This window comes from Rhamphochromis longiceps, linkage group LG11, assembly GCF_057381845.1.
Source record: "Rhamphochromis longiceps isolate RC_006_pf linkage group LG11, R_longiceps_female_GT1.1, whole genome shotgun sequence".
Lineage (NCBI taxonomy): Eukaryota > Metazoa > Chordata > Actinopteri > Cichliformes > Cichlidae > Rhamphochromis > Rhamphochromis longiceps.
The window spans coordinates 23302288-23323609 of NC_140567.1; the positions used below are offsets into that span (position 1 = coordinate 23302288).

General features: G+C 39.9%; 1 protein-coding gene across 1 annotated transcript in view; it reads left to right on the forward strand.

The window, feature by feature from the left end:
• kcnn3 (potassium intermediate/small conductance calcium-activated channel, subfamily N, member 3) overlaps positions 1-21322 on the forward strand; it is a 62624-nt gene that overhangs the window by 33970 nt on the left and 7332 nt on the right. Inside the window, exons 4-7 of the mRNA XM_085423018.1 lie at positions 702-998; positions 2069-2190; positions 4174-4315; positions 13167-13277. Of these exons, the coding sequence (XP_085279144.1) occupies positions 702-998; positions 2069-2190; positions 4174-4315; positions 13167-13277 (672 nt within the window). The remainder of the gene's footprint in view (positions 1-701; positions 999-2068; positions 2191-4173; positions 4316-13166; positions 13278-21322) is intronic.

Here is a 21322-nt window from a genome sequence, read left to right on the forward strand (position 1 = left end):
TTAAACTTTCTGGCCCACTTACACAGCTGAAAAATGTTCACACCCTACAACACAATTTTTCTAATTTTTTTTTACCAATAGTTAACAATAAAAAAAAGGATCCAAGTTTAATTTTAATGAAAAAAGTCCGCTCCGTACCATCTGCAGACTCTTGTTTATTTATTTTCCCTGCAAAAAATAAACAAATAAATCACATTCATTCAACTTAGTTTCGCTCCATATTTTTCCCCTGGTCGTCCGAGCCCCATCTGCAGTGGCTCAGTGTCCCACCGGTTTCACAGTCATCGCTGGCATGTGCCAATGAGACCGGCTGAAATCACAGCATACTGCCCTTGTTTTTTAAATATTGTCTCTCTGATCATTAGAAACCTGTTTAGCTTAAGAGCCACTGCTCCAGATGAATCAGCATCTTTGGTTTAATTTTAGCAAGAGAAGAGTTTCAGGTTATATGAAAATGAGCCAAAGCACTGTGTGGGGACTGAATAGATTACTGATTAAATGGATGGTGTTTTCCATCTCAGGGAAGACATTTATTCTGAATTGCAGGTGCGTTCTTTAATCATCAGATTAGTCAGCTGTACTGATGAGAAAAGGACCGTGCCAACCGAGCATCACGATGAAAAGTTTTCTCAGCGACACATTAAAAGAAGCGTAACTCCTTTCCCCAACTGACTATCCACATGTCCTTCCTGTCCCCGCAGCTGTTTGTCATCGACAACGGAGCAGACGACTGGCGAATCGCCATGACGATGGAGAGGGTTCTGCTAATCGCCCTGGAGCTGCTCGTTTCTGCTGTGCATCCGGTGCCTGGGGACTTTAAGTTTCAGTGGCGGGCACGGCTGGCCTTCTCGTACGCGCCTTCGCAGGCCGAGGCTGACCTGGACATGGTGCTGAGCGTGCCCATGTTCCTGCGCCTCTACCTCATTGCCAGAGTCATGCTTCTGCACAGCAAACTGTTCACCGACGCTTCCTCCAGGAGTATAGGTGCCCTCAATAAGGTCAGGAGAGTTTTAATCTTGTAGATGTTTCTCTGAGCGGTATGCCTTCAAAAGTGTGGATGTGAAAGGTTTTGCTGGAAACAGGTGATGGAGTTGTAAAGGTATTAAGGTCAAGAGTTCTCTCCTCTGAATTAAGCCTGTGTCTATGTTGTGCCTTTTATCCTTGGCCTCTTTCGCTCTAACTATCTGAAGTTCTTCCTGCCCCTTCTGTCCTTCTAGTCCAGCTGTTTCTTTTCATCTACCGCTTCAAATCCCCTTCCTGTCCTTTTGTTGTCACTGTGCTTAGAGACTTAGATCTAAGCTGTGGTGGATCTTTCATAATACAATATGAGATGAGAGTGTGAAATGGAAACAAGTTATTGCATACAGCTCAAATGGGCCATGAAGAGAAAGAACTAGAATGAAATTGCAGTATGAGTGCAGAAATATGTTGAAGTCGTGCAACAAATGGCTGATGCCAGATTTGTAATGACTTTATACGACAAACATTGCTGTAAGATCAGGAAGTAGAGATGTTGCATGTTGCAAACGTGCAAACTAGATGGAGGAGAGCAAGTGCAGCGGGAGAGATATAGAGGAGATTTTTTTAGACGAGTAATTTAGCAGGTGGCGCGTGTATCGGCGACGGCTCTCTTCTGACCCTCAGGCAGCATCAACGTGGAGGGAAGGTGAAGCTGCCACTGAAGTGCAGCTGTAAATGACAACTCATTTATCAGCTGCTTTAGCCTTCCAGGGCTCAAGCATCAAATGATCCATCTGCCAGAAGTTGATTGTCTGCCTCTTATTGATGAATGAGCCAGAGATAAAAAAGTACACTGACACAGGCCAGTTACTCAAAGACACCGTATAACCTGACCTGAGTCAGAGGGCAAGCCCTGATCTCGACTCCAATTATAGTGGAGATTCTCTGAGTGCTGCTATCAAAAGCTACTCAGAGGACTAATTAGTAAAACATCAAGTCCGCTTGGGAAACAGTGTGCAGGATAAGGATTCAGAGCAGCACAAGATTAACTCCTGGGGAAAAAAAGTGAAGCAATGTGTGTATGTGTGTGTCTCTAAATGTCTTTTAGGTCCATTTTAACACGCGGTTTGTAATGAAAACCCTTATGACGATCTGCCCTGGGACGGTGCTGCTGGTCTTCAGCATCTCTCTGTGGATCATTGCTGCCTGGACCGTACGAGTGTGTGAGAGGTTAGCACTAAAGCTGGTCCGTTTGCGATTGTGATTTGGTGTTTATTGCGTGTACATGAGCGTACATGAGTGTGAGTGTTGGACTGTGATCAGATGAGGAATTCAACTCAGAAATTAAATTCAACTGGCAGAATCTATAATCTGAGACGTCTGTGCAACATAATCCCTCTTTAGACTTCAGTTTATGAGGCTTTCTCAGCAGTTGTTCAGGCAATGGATTTGTTACTTCATTTGTCTGCTTGTCAGACTAAAAATAAAAATTAAAAATCAATATAATAGTGTCTGAAGAAAACATTCATTAACATTAATGACCCTCCAATAAGGCATTTCTAAGCAATAAACAATCTGATATTGTTACGGGACACTCGAACATAGTTTGTCAGACACTAAGGACCTAATTAAGGACTTAATAGTTGATCATTTGTCAAGAGTAAAAAAGAGATAGCAATAACAGTACAATATAGCTCTCCTCACCACAGTGTAATGAAACATTACATGAGCAAACACGGTGCCAAATCCTCATAGAGATTCATACATTTACACGAGAATAACTAACCCACAGGTATGTTTAAGCACCCACATCAAAAATGTGTATTAAAATTCCCGAAGACATTCTGAGCTCAAATGTCCTGACCTTGGAAATATCACGTTGAATAAGCTTACTGACTTTTATTATGACAGAGATGTGACTGATGTCGCTTTTAAGTCTTTCTTTTTGATTTAAAACCATAGCTGCGGCTGGTAGATCACCAACTGACATGTTATATCGCATTTTTTTGATTTAATGTAAAAATGTACACAAAATTGTGGTTTTACAGATGCAATGACTCTGAAAAGTGGACAGAGCTGGGGTTTTTGTTTTTTACTGGTTTTTATGATTAGATAAGCCAGTCAAACAGTTCCTGTAATTTAATACACCAGTTGCAGATGTTTTACACATGTATAGTTGTTAACAAAGATATTAATTAACACCTAAAAGTATGCTTATAGCAGCTCAGTACAGTGTGTTACAGCTTTATTTTCATTCTTTCCTATTTCACATCTCACAATATGTGTTTTTCATGCCATATAAGTATATATATATATATATATATATATATATATATATATATATATATATATATATATATGACATGAAAAAAACATTAAGAGAAATCCATATCATACTCAATACAGCAGCAAACACATGGCAGTACAGACTGGTGATTTATCGACCGCTGTTGCATCCAGCAGACAGACGCTCAGAAATGAAACGGCTTGCAAACATATCTGTTTCTCTGTTGTTATTAAAGAGCACTAAATCCAGTTGTTCGGTTACATTTAAGAGATTGATAATTAAATTTTACAGATTATTTAATGCTTGTAATGTGCCATCAAGTGCAAAGCAAAAGGAGATGTATTCAAATGTTTTTGGAGATAAATCAAGGAAATGTAGGAAAATGTCAGCTGGTTAATAGGCTTGATTAAATGCATCACTGCCCGGCTGCTGGGGAGTCCTCGGTTGGTCCGTATCCAACTGGCAGAAACTGGCATTTTGCTTCTTTCCAAATCAAATTAATGAAGAAAAAAAAAAAAAAAACTAAATGGCTTCGAACGGCGTCCAAAGATGTGACTTTTCAGTCTTAGAGAATAGAGAGACTTCAGAGCAAATATATCTGTTGCTAGCAAGCAAGGTTACATCTTATTATATTTCTGCTGAATAGTTTATTGAAAGAAAAACTTTGTTTCAGATCTGCACCAGGTTTGGTTGCTATGGTAACAGTGTTGCGCGTAGGGCAAGAACAATGGAGGCAAAAGATGCAGTTATGTGTTATGCGTCAGACAAAATTGCTGGAAACATTTTTTTCGGTTAGACGCCCACATTCGCAGACAGGACCAGTGGGACAGTTATTGTTTGTTTGTTTTTATTCATTATTATTATTTAGATGTTTTACTATTGACTGACTTTATCCTCTAACAATAAACATGTTTTTTTTTTTTTAGGTATCATGATGCCCAGGATGTGACCAGTAACTTCCTGGGAGCCATGTGGCTTATCTCTATTACTTTCTTGTCTATTGGCTATGGAGACATGGTTCCTCATACTTACTGTGGCAAAGGAGTCTGTCTGCTCACGGGCATCATGGTCAGTACATTTCCTCTCCGTCCCCTCTCTCTGCTCTCCCAGTAGTGCTGTCCTCCCCTCGTTCAAAGGTCAGCAGATTAGAGCGCATGCTGTCATTTGCAAGAGAAATTCTCCCATTTGTGTAATTTGGGCAATCCTCTCTGAATTAGCCTGCATCTGTGCTTCTGTGTGTTTTGGGTGTGTAGGCGTGCAAACAAGAGCATGTTAGTGGTTTGTGTGTGTGTGTGTTTTTTTATGTGTGTGTGTGTGTGTGTGTTTCTATGCGTGTTATTCCCTTGTCTGTCCTCATTGCATAATGAAGGTCCTACCTTTCAGTGTGCCATGTCCTCCCACTCTCATTTTTTTCCTCTGTCGGTCTTTCATTTTTTTTCTTTACCACTTTCCTCCTCTCTTGTGCTATCTCTCTTTTTTGTGTTTCTCCTTCTATCTTTTTTCTCACTGTCCATCTCCCCTTCCCTGAGGCCATGTGTTTATTTCTATCTACCATCCATCTGTCAATGTTTAAGCTGCCGACTGATCCTCTATTTGCTTCACTTCACAGGTGTTCTTTCCTCCTTCGAACATTTCTTTCACTCTGTTTCTTTCACATCTTTGTCACTATTATTTTAACACTTCTCTGAATGAGTCAAGGCAATTTGCGTCTTTTGAAATGCAAGAAAATTAGATTTTTTTAAAATAACTCTATAACTAAATATTGCATGTTCTCAAATTAAATGTGATAAGTATGTTAACCTGTGCAGATAAGGTCAGGAAAGGAAAAATAGGGTTTAAAAATAATAATATGATTTTCTGGGAATACATTTCCCAAAGGACACAATGGTCCTCATACTTGTTGCCAGAGGAGAATACGATGACTGATAGGAGACTTTATTCAGATTAAAAGCTGGACTTCACTGTTCAGTGGTCCCTCAGCTTATTTGGGGGAATTACTGTAATTAACAGAATAGATATTCATTTTCCAAATTGGCTTTTGCCCATTATTATTGCCAAGTTCCAATTTATCACTGTGTTTCTTAGAAATCCTCAAGTAGAGGACATGAGAAAGATTGTATTAGACACTGGAAAGGTTGGTTGCCATGAACTGTAAATAATAATGTAATATGCTGTTTGTCTTCATTCATTCGTGAAAATAGAAGACATCATTACATATAAGATTTTTCCTTGTACTTATAAAAGCAGTGTGTTCATATGAAAGAAGACAATTTAAACAAAACCAGTCCTTAGATGAATCAGGGTATAAGGTAAAACTTGATTATATGATCACAAATATAACCTCAGTATATGACATTGACAAGATTGACATGAGTGGGTGTCATGTGAGTACAGTCATGTGAAAAAAGAAAGTTTCCATGGGAATTAGGACAGGGTGGAGGGTAGCTGCTAATCAAATGCATCTGATTACTTGATTATCAGCACGTCCGGTCACCACTATAAAGCACATATTTTTTCCAGTTTGTTGGTCTGGAGCATTCAGCTGTGTGTTAAGACAGTGCCACAATCTTCCCAGGAGTGGACATCCCAGCAAATGCGCTCCAAGGTCAGATTATGCAATGTTCTAGGGAAACAGCAAAAACCCAAGAGCTACAGCTAAGTTTATACAGACCTCGGATAACGTGTTAAATGTTAAAGTTCATGACAGTACAATTGGAAAAAGACTGAACAAGTATGGCTTGTTTGGAAGGCTTTACTGCAGAAAGCCTCTTCTCTCAAAATAGAACATGGTAACACAGCTTAGGGTCGCAAGTTGTTTTTGAATAAACCACAAAACTTCTAAAAATGTCATTTGGACAGACAAGATGAGGCGATAGCTCATTAGGTAGAGCGTTTGCCCCACGATCGGAAGGTTCATTTGGTCAGGGGGGAACCATTGTTGGCCATTAACTCCTCTGTATACCAAAGTATTACTAGAAAGCTAAAGCTTAGTCCATGCAACAACAACAATGCCCCAAATACAGCAGCAAATCTACAACAAAATAAGTGAAAAAGAAATGAATCAAGGCGTTACAATCTGTTACCCAGTCAAAGTCCAAGTGTCCTTAAGCTTGCTGTTTATAAATTAATGCAATGTTGTAAAGCGGACAAAAATGCTCCACAATGATGTAAGAGATTAATTGTCATAAAGGAAATTATTATTTTAAGTTAATACTGCTAAAGGTGACTGTAGTGTGATATCACATCACCTTTTGCTTGCTTTTATACATACACAAAATGCAAACGTTGCAGCCATTTTTGTGTCAAGGTGCCTCCAAAAGCGTGCTAAGAAGAATGTTATATTTGAAACCACAAACTAAGTCAGTGACAGCAACTCCATATGACACAGCTAAACAAGCTTCAACCAAACAAGTTTCAGATATCCCAGACGAGCCCCCAAATTAGTTGAAAACAACTAGGAGTCCACGGACACGTAACACACTGTATTAATACATTAATACAGTGTGTAATAATATATATATATCAACCATCTTTGCAAAAAACACAAGTGCAAAAGTGGTCGATGTCAGATAGAAACCTGGGCAAATGGGCCCAAACATGAGCCAGCCCCCATAGTCTGAAGGACCAGGCACATCCCAATGTCTCCACCGTCAGGCAGTTGTCCACATGAGCAGACTGGGACCTCCAAGACAGTTGGAGGTGTTACACAAATAAAACAGCTGCATAAAGTGTGCAAATGCTTAGTTTGAAATATTTTAAGAGCCTTCTTTTCGTTATAGTAGTCATAAGACCACCAGGAAAAAGGATTAGAAATGTGAAATCGCTCCACTTTCTTTGAACACCTACAGCCTTTTTTTTGCCAATGCCATTTATAACAGTATTGAAGGCAGTTGAAAAGTGCCTTGAGATGTAATTTAATGACTGCTAGACGTTGGTTTGAAGAAGAAAAAAATCAAGGGAACAACTTAAAATAACTCTCACAATCCAAACTACATTTTTTCTTTTCTTTTGCATCTTCTGTAGTATGTACTTTGGTCTTTGAAGTTATCTGTTAGATTGAAAAAGTTAATTCAAATGGATTTCTTATCTCCATAAGAGCCCAAAACCTGCATGTGTATTCTTTCATCCTCACTTTGTCCACTCTCTCTGTTTCTGCCGGCTCACTGTATAGCCCATTAAATGTGTGAATAAAAACACACTTACACACACATACCCCCATTTTCTGGATGAATCATCTAGTCTGTGTTTGAGAAAGAGTACTACTTTTACCGTAACACGCACACAAAAACAGACACAAAATGGGGTGCATACAAATGGTCCCAAGCCCACTGCTACAGACTCCACATCCTCCACACAACACTGACACAGAACTTGACATACACTCTGAGTACAGCTCCCACACACTCGCTCCTCTCCTGTCACACACAAACACACTCTCATCACACTCTTCACAGTGGTCAAAGTGCTTTATTTTTGTTGATCATCAGAGATGAAGTGAGGCTGCAGGTGGAAAGAGAAAGTTAAAGCATAACTATACGAGAAAGAGACCAGGTGTAGCAATGTTATGGAATTACAGGGATTGGTGGGTCGGAGGGGAGCGCAGGGCTGACAGGTTAAGGCAGAAAACTTTTATTTATTTATTTCATTTTGTTGTTGTTATTTGTTTTGGGGTTTGTTTGTTTTTTGACTGTCTAAAACTACTGCATAATGAGAAATTCTCACTGTTGTTACTATGACAACACATGAAGGCCAACGGTGTTGGAATATACCACTGCCCTGAGGCTACCTGGGGGTGTGCCAGGTGTTAGTGTGTATTTGTGTGTGGTTGTGTGTTGTTGTGAGTGGGTGGATAGCAAGATGGAGGTTAGGTACACTATACCACAAATGTTGTGTACAGCATATGTGATACAGCACTTCATGTTGTACACAGGTCGTGTGTACAACATGAAGTGATTATTAAGTGTTTATTAAACTGCACTGAGAAGTAGGGCTTGGTCTATAAACAAATAAATGAATGGCAGTATAGTAAGACACAGCTGTAGTTATATGACATTTTATTATTCAAGGATTGGTTGTTGGAGAGCACTACTGTATGCATGAATAAAAATTGAATGTGCGTATGCTTTACCTATTTTTACTGTGAAATAATACAGTGGATTCCAAAAGCCTATGTTTACATGCAAGGTTTTTGTGGTGCAAAACCTTGGCATTCGATCCAATTGTAAAACAAACTGAAATCATATAGTGGGGAAATAATAATATTTTCTAATAATAACCTCTTTTCATATATATATATATATATATATATATATATATATATATATATATATATATATATATACATTCAAATTAAAGGTAATCTACAAAGGAAGCAATTTGCAGTAAGGTGCTGACCAGATATCAACTGAAGTCAATGAGATTAAGTGACGTCAAGTGAGAACGTGTGTGTCCCGAGTTGAACTTTTCTCAGCTTCTCAGTCAAGGTGACTGACTGAAGCAGCTATCAATGAGAGCAAAGGATACTGTCGATTAACATTTGACAGACTGGAAAAATACATTAGAAGGTTACCTAGGCAACTGGAGCCTAGAATCGCCACTTATGAACAACTGTCTGCAACAAATTTATGTACAACACGCTAATAACTGCTTGTATGGATGGGTTCTTTTTGGGTAGGAGTCTGAAAGTAGGGCACATCATGACTTGACAATAATTGGCAATATATTTGGCACAACTTAAGTTGCAAAGGTGCTTCAAATCTGTCAGATTACAAAGGCATCTCCTGTGCGCACCCCTCATCAGCTCATCTGGGCAGATATTTAATTGGATATTGGTTCGGGCTCTGCCATTGTACAGGGAGTGCAGAATTATTAGGCAAGTTGTATTTTTGAGGAATTATTTTATTATTGAACAACAACCATGTTCTCAATGAACCCAAAAAACTCATTAATATCAAAGCTGAATGCTTTTGGAAGTAGTTTTTAGTTTGTTTTTAGTTTTAGCTATTTTAGGGGGATATCTGTGTGTGCAGGTGACTATTACTGTGCATAATTATTAGGCAACTTAACAAAAAACAAATATATACCCATTTCAATTATTTATTTTTACCAGTGAAACCAATATAACATCTCCACATTCACAAATATACATTTCTGACATTCAAAAACAAAACAAAAACAAATCAGCGACCAATATAGCCACCTTTCTTTGCAAGGACACTCAAAAGCCTGCCATCCATGGATTCTGTCAGTGTTTTGATCTGTTCACCATCAACATTGCGTGCAGCAGCAACCACAGCCTCCCAGACACTGTTCAGAGAGGTGTACTGTTTTCCCTCCTTGTAAATCTCACATTTGATGATGGACCACAGGTTCTCAATGGGGTTCAGATCAGGTGAACAAGGTGGCCATGTCATTAGTTTTTCTTCTTTTATACCCTTTCTTGCCAGCCACGCTGTGGAGTACTTGGACACGTGTGATGGAGCATTGTCCTGCATGAAAATCATGTTTTTCTTGAAGGATGCAGACTTCTTCCTGTACCACTGCTTGAAGAAGGTGTCTTCCAGAAACTGGCAGTAGGACTGGGAGTTGAGCTTGACTCCATCCTCAACCCGAAAAGGCCCCACAAGCTCATCTTTGATGATACCAGCCCAAACCAGTACTCCACCTCCAACTTGCTGGCGTCTGAGTCGGACTGGAGCTCTCTGCCCTTTACCAATCCAGCCACGGGCCCATCCATCTGGCCCATCAAGACTCACTCTCATTTCATCAGTCCATAAAACCTTAGAAAAACCAGTCTTGAGATATTTCTTGGCCCAGTCTTGACGTTTCAGCTTGTGTGTTTTGTTCAGTGGTGGTCGTCTTTCAGCCTTTCTTACCTTGGCCATGTCTCTGAGTATTGCACACCCTGTTGACTATTTTGAATGAAACGCTTGATTGTTCGATGATCACGCTTCAGAAGCTTTGCAATTTTGAGACTGCTGCATCCCTCTGCAAGATATCTCACTATTTTTGACTTTTCTGAGCATGTCAAGTCCTTCTTTTGACCCATTTTGCCAAAGGAAAGGAAGTTGCCTAATAATTATGCACACCTGATATAGGGTGTTGATGTCATTAGACCACACCCCTTCTCATTACAGAGATGCACATCACCTAATATGCTTAATTGGTAGTAGGCTTTCGAGCCTATACAGCTTGGAGTAGGACAACATGCATGAAGAGGATGATGTGGACAAAATACTCATTTGCCTAATAATTCTGCACTCCCTGTATAACCATAATCTTCTAGTGAAGCCATTCTTTTGTTGATTTGGATGTATGCTTTGGAATGTTGGTTAGCCACACAAGCCGTATTATTTTATGGATACGTGCATTAAAAATGCTTTAACCCACAAGCAGTTCAGCTAAATCAGATTAGCAGTGGCAAAGCTTAGCACATAGCTTACGCTAGAGCCGTCTGTATTGGCAACCGTCTGTCAGTCAAAGCTTTTGTTCCTTGAGTCCAGTCTTCAGATTAATCTGTGACTCAAACAGGTGGAGGTGCGTTTAAAACATTTCCACTAGAGATCAAGAAATTATGTTTTGTAGAAGATTTACAATTTCTTTCAAGAACATCCACACTGGTTACAGGAAACTGCAGTGCCTATAAGAATCATTGTGCTGCAGAAACAATTCGAGAGACAATCAGAAGAAGGCAGGCTTTCAGAAATGGCTCTTTACAGAGATTGCCTGTTTTCAGTAGACGATATCAGGGGGGCTACATCAAGAGCCAATATGAGATAAATAAGGCATTTTTGAACTGTAAATCAAGAAAAGAGACCTTAAAAATATATATGGTGCTGGAAAAATAAATCATAAAAATAATATTCATTTATTGTGATTGCATGATGTATAGTATAAATTCAGGAGCAAGAGGTCTCCTTTAAAATGTCCTACATTACAGTGGGCTATATTTCCAATATTTTTAACATGTAGATTCATCCTAAATGTAGGCGTTACATTTAAGTTTTACCATATGACTGTGCATAATTATTTTTATTTCCTACAGCTTAACTGCAGTCATACTGCAGTTGTGGATGGCTTGCAGGTTAAACAGATGCAGACAAGCTATCATTTTTAACCTTTTTGTGGCTTTTCTGTTCTAAGTGCTTGCATTTTGAACACTAATTGAGCATATTAAATGTTTGTTTTTTTTTCAACCGTATTTTTTCCTCCCTCTGCATGTTCCCACTGACTGGTTTTGGAAACAATTTTCCACTGCTGTTTGCATTCACTTTTTACCTGGACCGCGTGGGTGTTACACAAAGGCACAGATGGGTGATTCCCCCTTTTCTGAGTGGGTAGACAGCTGTGCTGTACTGAAGAAAACAAGGGGAACACCCTGGTAAATGGAAGAAATCACAGCAGCATAGCCGTCATCAGTCGTGTCACTGCATGGACATTTCACTGGGAGCGCTGCTGGAAGCAAATAGATGCAGATGCATGTGCAAACAAATTGACACATACACACATATACAGCCACTTTGTCAACGCATGCTTCCACATACACACACACAAAGGCTGCCCCGACAAACCAATCAGTGCCCCGCTGTTTCTGACCAAGGAGGTCATTTGTGAACACGTGCACACTGCGCTGCATTTTGTGCTGTTTGTTATCTGAGGGCTCTGTTCCCTAAAGCGCAGACATGTACAAATGCTCTAAGGGGTTTCCATTGGCTCTCATCATATTTTATTCATAGTTTTTGAATAAACACAAATAGAGTGGATGAGTGTATAGATGTGGGCACTAAGGCCTGTTTGTGCGTTACATTTCACTGAACCCAGCCAAGGTTATTTTTGGCAAACCTGTCTTGTCGTTCAGGAGTGTGCATGATGAAGTCCCGGCTATTTCCTGCACGCTTCAAAATGTTGCATGCGCCCTCGCTGTTGCTCTAAGTCACTATGTTTCTCTCCTTATATCTCTTTATTCTGTCACTCCTATCCTCTGCCAACTGTGAGCTTCGCACACTTACAAGAAGGAAGGAAGACACTCATACATTTTCATTAAACACTCTTAATCTTAATTCATTACTTATCAGGAGATATGTGACCTCATTAACATTGCCTTCTTCTCCATCTTTCTCTCCTCCTATTCCGTGCACACACCCTCGCCTCATATATTCATCCGCCCATGTTTCTTCCCTTCCCCATTTATATTTACTCATTGCTCTTCACTTTCTTTATCTTTTCTTCCCCTCTCTCTTCTTTTTTCCCTCTCGGTGCCTGCCCCTTCAGAGGAACCTGTGAGCACTCAACAGCCCCATTGAATACAGTGTCTAATCTAAAAGTTAATTAAGTCTGTCTTCTTCCCTGTGTTCCTGCTCCTCTTCTCCTCTCAAGCATGTCTTTTTTGGTTGAGAGACTGCTGTCATTCTCTCCCAAATGAATTTGCCGTGAGTCCCACGTGGGTTGAGCTGGGATACAGACAAACTAGTGCTGTTTTACACTTTTACACATCCTGCAGGCCTCAAGCCACCAGTGACAGGAGAAGACTGACACCACGTAATTCGGATTGACAACATCCAATTAAATTAAATTAGTTGGTGTCAAACGGTGATATTTTTTTTTCTGGTTTTATCTTTAAGGGGCACAATTTCAGCGTCCTATAGAGGCGATATAGAAGGCATCTCACACCAGATGGATTGGAGGTGAAAATAGATTTGGCTTGCCTCTCAACATGAGGAAATGTGGATCTGGAACAGAGCTATTCCTCCTAATCCTCTCCTCTCTCCCATTCACTTCTCCTTCTGTCATCTTCATATTTGTCCTTGCTCCCTTCAATCATCTGAACTAATTCCCTGTCCAAAAACCACAGATTTACCAATTCCACCTCTGTACTGGCTGACTCTGTCCTCCTCCCTCCCTCCCCTCTTGTCTCTCATAGGGTGCGGGCTGTACGGCTCTGGTGGTTGCCGTGGTAGCCAGGAAGTTGGAGCTGACCAAGGCCGAGAAACATGTACACAACTTCATGATGGACACGCAACTCACCAAGAGGGTGTGTAGGCATGCTCGATGTCAGTGAGTGCGTGCGTGTGAATGAGTGTGTCGTCTGTAGCAGCAATAAAGCAAAAGCACAGAGTGTAGATTTGTAAAAGTGCGGTTTTTATGTGCAGTGCAAGTGATTTTACACTGTAGAATTTCTTTGGCGTCGAGAGCCCGGCTAAAAGGATTGTTCTTTCACTGCTACTGCGTCACCCTCCCCAACTAGCACATTACACCCTGTATTGTTGTGACAGAGTGCCATGTTATTTGAGTGAGCGAAGGCAATAAAAGGTCATCTCTGTCTCACTCTCTCTGTTCCGCTCCCTCACTTACCGCCGCTCTCTTTTTCTTTCCATCGCCGATCTTTTCCCTCCCACACCTCCCCTCTCCTCTGACATTTGTCTCTCTTACAGTAAATCCTTTTCTCTCTCTCTGTGTCACATTTGCTTCTCTCCTTCCTCCACTGCTTTCTCCTTCTTCTGTTGCCCCCTCCCAGCCTCCGTTCCCCACACCCCATCTCTCCCAACTCCCTCCCTCCCTCCTCTGGTCCTTTTCAATTTTTCATACAGTTGAAAGACCCAAGTTTTAAAAATAGCTCCCATATCAAATATGTAGGGTGCATGATGGCAGCAGGGTTATCTGGGTGACTGAACGGAGTGGAGTGATCAATAATTTGAGCGTGGATAAGATATCGACAAAGAAACCAAATAGACTCTGTGTGTCAGTTGTAGCCAGGCTCTCTCTTCATGTTCCTGCAGTCTTTGGCCAGGTCTGTTTTCACAAGATGTTTACCATCCTTAACCATGTGCTCCACAGGTGTTTGCAAGGGCGGCGATATTTTGCAAACTGAATCTGATATGAACAGTTTATTATTGAAAATAAGATTTAACTACCTACCTTTGTTATTATACAACATATTCATTTTGCATCATTTAGTTGTCTGTTATTTGGCTGAAATATCCTAACATAATTCAAAGGCTTGCCTTGACTTTTAGGCATATATTCCTTAGAGGACGACTCCGTGAGTTTATTAACCCCCTGATTTTTGCATGTGACGTATCAGTTTGAGATCTTTTGGCTTCCTGCCTTTTCAGTTTAGTCCAGTCTGCCTTTTGTAAATGATTGTTGGTACACTGAATTAAAACCTCTTCTTCTGCTTCTGAAACAATGTTTGGCTGCCATGAGCATTTCAAAATTCACAACGAGAAAATGACAGAGAATGCTGTTACACACTTGCTTTGTCTTAAATTATCTAAAGTTCATTTAGATATTGTATGTGGTGTCACACCTGGGAAATATCACATTTCAGTGTATTTTTTTTCTTCCATATTCAAGCTTTAATGTCTATGAAGCTATTTTCCCAGTTTAGACTGTTTTAAAGATTATTGTGTGCTTTGTATATGAGAAGCTGTAAAAAAAAATCAGTCTCCACCCTGTAAAATTGTGGTTTTCTACAGTCCTCCAAAACTGTTGTCAGAGACCAGAGTTTCAAATATTTTAGGGACTTTCAAGCATCCTTCAATATTTTGTTAACTTGAAATTCACTCCTGAGAGCAGGAGTACCAGATATTAACCCTGAAAAATATAAAGGACCAAGTTCAAGCAGTTTTTCTAGATAATGGAAATTTAAAATGGCCCTTAAAAAAACAATGCTGGAAAAACATAAAAAAAACACCCCTACCTGAAATGTTACATAATATCTGCTGAAAAACAGATTTTTACCTTGGATTTTTTTCAAGCAAACCAATTTTTGTCAGTTGTGAAGTTTTTGGTTTGTTTTCTGTTTTTTTGTTTTTGCTTTCATAAATTGTAAAATTTGCTATAGAGACCAAAGATTCCAAGCTAAATATATCTCTGCTTTAAAGCCAGGCATTTTAACTCATGAGTCTTTGGAGATAGACTTGCTTTTGCAGCTAATCCCAATTGAGCATCCAAAGATTTGCAGTTTTTTGACCACAATGCTGTCATTTTTCAAATCAGGTGGTTTTCATTTTAGTTTAATAAGGTCTCAGTCACACTGGTCTAGAAATCAGACAGCAGCTCCCCTAAAATCTGTTGTCACTAGGGTAAAATCTGTATTCCCTGACCAGTTTCCAACATTTTCACTAAGTGTAAGCAGTTGTATACAGAATGGTAAACCCAAAATCTTGTGATCTTGTGATTGCTTTGGTTGCCAGCATGTTGTAATGGTTGCCCGTTGTTTTCATGGAAGGCACAAATTTGTCCACAGTCTGTCGCTAACTACTCGCCGATGGGTGGTGACATTGTTTGAAGTGCAAAGCAAACCCAAAACAGGGAGCGTAAAAACTGTACAGGCCTTACTGCAGCAGTCAAAACGTTTTAAAAGGCACAAGTTTTACTCTCTGTTTATGGTTTATGTTGCATTTTTTTTCCCTAACGTGGCATATCGTTTTTGAGTGTCTGCAGACAAGTTACCATTTTCCATGTAAACAGCAAGTGATCATGGAAACCTGCTAGTGACCAAAGCAATCGTAAAAGGGTTTTCGATGCAACACCATATACCTCTTTGCAACCAATTTCTCTTAGCAACAGAAGCAACTTGCAAATTCTCTAGTAATTCCTCTAGTAACCCATGATTACCACGGGATTACTGACTGGTCTCATGGCCTGTGTGAATAGAGGGCTTAGCAATTCACAGCGACTGCCACCAACCTCCAGCAATCACGCCCAAACAGTTGGGTATATATCTTTTTTCCTAGCGACCAGTGTGATTGGGGCTTAATTATCAAATTAATAGCTATTTAAATTTTGCAGCAGTACTCAGTGCTTTGAGCTAACGTTAGCAGTTTTGCTAAGTGTTTTACCACCTTGCCTGTAGAAACTTGGCTTTTGTTTTAATGTTCAAAAGTTTCTTTGTTAGTACAGTGAATGTGAGTTTTTGGGCCTGCTGACAGCCTGGTGAAACGGTGTAGCCTGATCATATTAGCATGATCAGTTTAGCATTTAGCTCAAAGTACAGCTTCACCGCGCTGCTAGCTGGCCTAAAGATTCTTGTTTCAGCAGGTTACCTTAATTTGCATTCATACTCCTCATTGAAATGCAAATTCATCTTCACCTCTTCAAGTGGCAGACAGTGTACATATCAATCATTTTTCCATTACTTTTTTAGCCTTTTCAGCTTTTCTGCTAAACTCGATGCAGATCAGGTTATGTGGAGGCTGTGTGGTTTGTGTAGCTGGTAATTGTGACCGTAAATGTGCTAAATACTATAATCAAATGAATTTTTATCGTTTATTCAGCTAACCTACAATTTTTTCACAATCCCCTGGTAATTACAAAAGTACCTGCTGCGGTACATGTGTACCTTAAGTTTTAAAGGTTGAGGAAAGTCACATCAAATCCCAAATTTTTAACTGGTAGCTAAAAAAGTATTGTATTTTTTGTCACACTGATCAACTTTATTAGCCCCTCAAGCAAAAAGATTATATTCATATTTTAAAGCAAATGCCATCATCATTAAGGGTAATTCATGATCTTAATAAACCCGCTCATCAAGTAACGGAGGCCTCCTAGAGCAATATGCAGCATGCTGCTTGGTGACATTTCCCTTCAAAGGGTCTACGGTTTATGCTGCGGTAATTGTCTCCTGCCCTCTATCACTGAGAGACCAATGATTGAAGCTGTTGTGTGCACATTGATTTACATAGCCGGGGCCATTCTTTGCCACATCTTTGTACCAAGAGAATACAATCAGTCAAAGCTTTATAATAAATAATGCAACAATAGCTTCAACATCTTGCCATCATCATATGTGCGCACACACACAAACAGACAGGAAAGCACACAGTCTGTCTTTCTAACTCACTGCAATGCTGTCTACTTCCCTTTGAAGGATTAACAAGAATGTCAATTAAATGCCAGAGAGACGCTCTTAGCTGATCTGAACGAGGTGTTGTGCAATCTAATGTAATTTTGTAATGTTGTCTAAAGAATAGGGTGTGGTTCATCAATAGCATGAAAATCTGAGCCCAAAAATCTCGCTGTAACTTTTCCTTATGATTTTGACACTTTTTGACAATTTTTTGAATCCTTTCTATTTTCATGATTGATGAATACTTGCTGCTTTCATCCTCGATCAGTTTTTTATGCAGAGCAATGTCAAGACTGAAGTTGATATTTTGAACCCCTGTGCAGTGCACATTGCGTGTGGAGGGCCTAATAACCTTATCGGGGAGAATGATTTCCTTCCAAAGACTGATGCACCGAGTTAATTTTCATGCAGTGCTCAGTGAAGTCTCTCCATCTGATAGGATTAATGCAAATGTTAATTAAATAGCAGTTAATCTAGTCCTTAAGTTGACTATGTGTGTGAGGTGTGATTTGTTGTTGTTTGATGCCAGGACTGTTTTTTCTTCTCGATTCTTGGTTTGTTGCTGCTGTTTTTTGTGGCTGTGTACTGAAGCACTGGTTGATTCAGAGCACTGCTGGAAGCCCATTTGGTCAAAATTTCACCCTCAACTTTCAGAGAGCTCACTCAACACCAAGAAAAGCAGGACATGCTTGCTCAGGCGCTAAGTCAGTGGGCTAACATCTCCTTCCTTTTGATGGCGCTACGATGTCAAATTCCAGTGTTAAATTCCTTTTATTGAAGCAGTAAGCCAGTTGACTGTGTGACTGTGGCTGACACCGTCTGTATCTGAGGTCATTACTTTTTTTTCAGGCTTTTAAACTCTCGTTCCAAGTTAGAAGCTGGAAAAAAAATCTTTCTAGAAATTTGCACTCGGGATGCATATTCTGCTTTCACACTGGACCACTACTTAATTCAGGGCACTTTTACGAGTCCCTCCGGCACATTTCAGAGCTTCGGCCTGTCTGAATATTCAGAGTGCACTCTGGACTCTGGCCAAGGAGGAGGTGCCGCAGTGCCTTCCAATGTTTACACCAGTAGCCAAATGGGAGCAATCTAACCCCCGAAGATTTCCACTAAGCTAGCTTCCACTCCACATAATAAAAATAACTTTTAGCAGCCTTTTCATTTATAAGCATATCGTTATTCATTGTTATTATAGTCATATTGTGATGGTGACAATTCATTCAATGCTCCACGAGTGCATTTACATATCTCATTGATGTTTTTTTTTCAGTTTTTGCCAGTTGAACTTGCACATGAGCTTCCTTCTAATGTAGAAAATGTGTTAGCCCCCTAATAAGATCCAGTGATTATTTTAACTGTAATTTAATGTTCTGTGATTTTATTGATTTGTTTCACCTTTAACTTGAGCCTAAGGGCATCACTCTCCTTTGCTTTGGATGCTGAAATAGTGATTATTGTCCTTGTGTGTGGCCATGTTTGTGTCTGCCTAAGTGTCTCCTTGTCCCCTTGTCAGTGTGTCTGTGAAGGGAAGGTCAGAGCAGGTAAGGCCACGTGTCACAGTGGCACATGGATGAGTTTGTTGCCAAGGCAATTCGTCTGTTTGTTTTCTGATCACTGGAAAAACACCATTGTGTGTCCAGCATCTCAGAGCCTAATTACATGCACAGGTCATTAACCCTATAAGTGCTAGACTTTTATTTAAATGTCCAATTGAGTAAAAATCTCCAGTTCTACTCTACAGCTATAAAACTGTAGGGCCAAAATTAATACATTTAGAATTAATTTTGATATATAATGTTTCTGCATCTGTGAGACTTGAAAATATCCAGCAAAAAAAATTATTATCTCTCAAAACTATAAATTACTAACATGACATGATAGTTTTACGCAGTTGCTGCACATTTGTCGACTGCACATTCATTATGTGAGTCTCCGATTCCACCACATCCCAAATATGCTCTGTTGGATTGAGATCTGGTGACTATGGATGCCATTTGAGTACAGTGGATTCAATGTCAAGTCAAAGAAACCAGTTTGAGATGAATGAAGCTTTGACATTCTGAAAGCAGCAATCAGAAGAAGGGTACTCTATGATCATGAAAGGGTGGACATGGTCAGCAGCATTAGCTGGGCAGACTGTGGTGTTTAAATGATGTTCAACTGCTACTAAAGGGCATAAATTGTGCCAAGAAAATATCCCCACAACATTACACCACTACTTCCAGTCTGAATCACTGACTGAAGCCAGGATGGATCCATGCTTTTATGTCGTTTACACCAAATTAAAACCTTACCATCTGAATGTCACAGCAGAAAGCAAGACTCATTAAACCAGGGAATATTTTTCATATCTTATGTCCAATTTTGGTGAGCCTGTGTGGGAATTTTAGCATCAGTTTCCTGTTTCTACCTGACAGAAGTGACACCGGTGTGATCGTTTGCTGCCCAGAGATGCTCTTCTGCATACCCTGGTTGTGTTTTCTTTTTTAACTCATTTTTACCTTCCTATCTGCTGAAAGCAGTCTGACCTCAGACATCACCAAGACTTTTTCAACTAGAGAACTACTGCTCGCTGGATATTTTCTCTTTTGCATGCCACTCTTTGTAAACTTTAGGGATGGTTGTGTAGTAAAATCAGAGTAGATTAGCAGCAAATCTGGCACCAAGAACTGTGCTAATTTTAAAATCACTTAAATTCCCTTTCTTCTCCATTCTGATGCTTGAACTTCAGCAGGTCAACTTGACCATGTCTACATGCCTGAGTATATTAAGCTGCTGCCGTGTGATTAGATATTCCCGTTAATGATAGGTTCACAAACAGCTGAACAGGTGTACCTAATAAAATAGCCAGCGAGGTTTTGTAAGTCAGTGACACTAATGGTGTTGAACCTGGTCTAAAAATTCTCAACAATTCTACATCCATTTTAGTCTCAGCAGCAATAAGAAGCTGATTTCATTTTAAGTGAAAGTGCCACACTTGGCAACCTTTGAAAATGGCAGTGGTTGTGTCTTTGTAATCCTGGTATGTGGACCTCCAGGGTGAAAAAGGTTGAGTCTTTCTTGGTTTAGCAATTTAGCTTTACCTCTGATCTTGTTTCCAACTGATGAGAAAAAAAAAAGTCTATTTCTCTTCTTCCCTTCTTTTCCCAGTTTTGGTATTTCAGTTAATGTTTATTTAGTAAATGGAAACGTTCTGTTTTTAATGTATTATAAACTGGGATTACATATATATATATAGTAATTTCAGTAAAATGTTTCTATTTCTGCTGATTAATTTATATTCTGCAACATGTCATCAACTGCCTAGCATGCTGAGAAGTGGGAGCCCCATGCGTTAACAGACTTTGCGTGTACCTGCCATAAGGTGTGCCACACAGGGGAGCAGCCAGAACAGATCTTTGACCCAAACCAGCCAGATGGCCCTAACATGGTTGCCCGAGTACAAGCCATATGGTCCAGGAATGGCTGCCGCTGCTGTCATTTGGTTTCTCGTGGCGTATTCTTAGCGGTTCATGTTGAGTCTGTTAGCTTTGTTAATGGAGTAGCTGTCTTTGCATCGATATCGACATTGATTCACAGGAGGAGAGAGACAATTAAATACAGTGTGCCGGTGGTGGTGGGGTCTTTGCAAAAAATACACAGTTGGGTTTCATTTTTTGTTTCCAGGATTTAAATGATGCTTTATAATCATCTGCACAAAAAAGAAAGAAAAAAATGTCCAGCAGCGGTAGACTCCCTCTGCACTGCTGGACCTGTGCTTGAAAACTGTGGAAAAACTTCCGCAGCCTGCCATTCAGTCAGACACAAGATGCCATCAATCATCATCTTTCACTCACCCTGCAGCCATTAATCATGTGATAAACAAGATCTGGCATTTCAGTCTACCAAAGGGCCCACAGCTTTAAACAGTACTGAATGTGCTCTTTAGTGCCTGTAAAACAAAAAGAGAGAGAGAGAGCAATAATGAACTCTATTTATTCCAACATAATCTAAGTAAGTTAATACTAATTAATCTTACATGTATCCTTCAGCAGCATATCTAATGTAATGTAGTTTAGATGTAGTGTCTCAAAAAGCGCTGCTATAAACATGTTATATATAAACAACATTAGCGCCCCCGGCCTATTAAACAGCATGTCAGGGTTGTGATGGCTCTTTAAGATCTTTGCAGGTCTGTCACTGCCTGTGTTTGCCACACGGTTGGGAGGTCTGTAATCCCATTG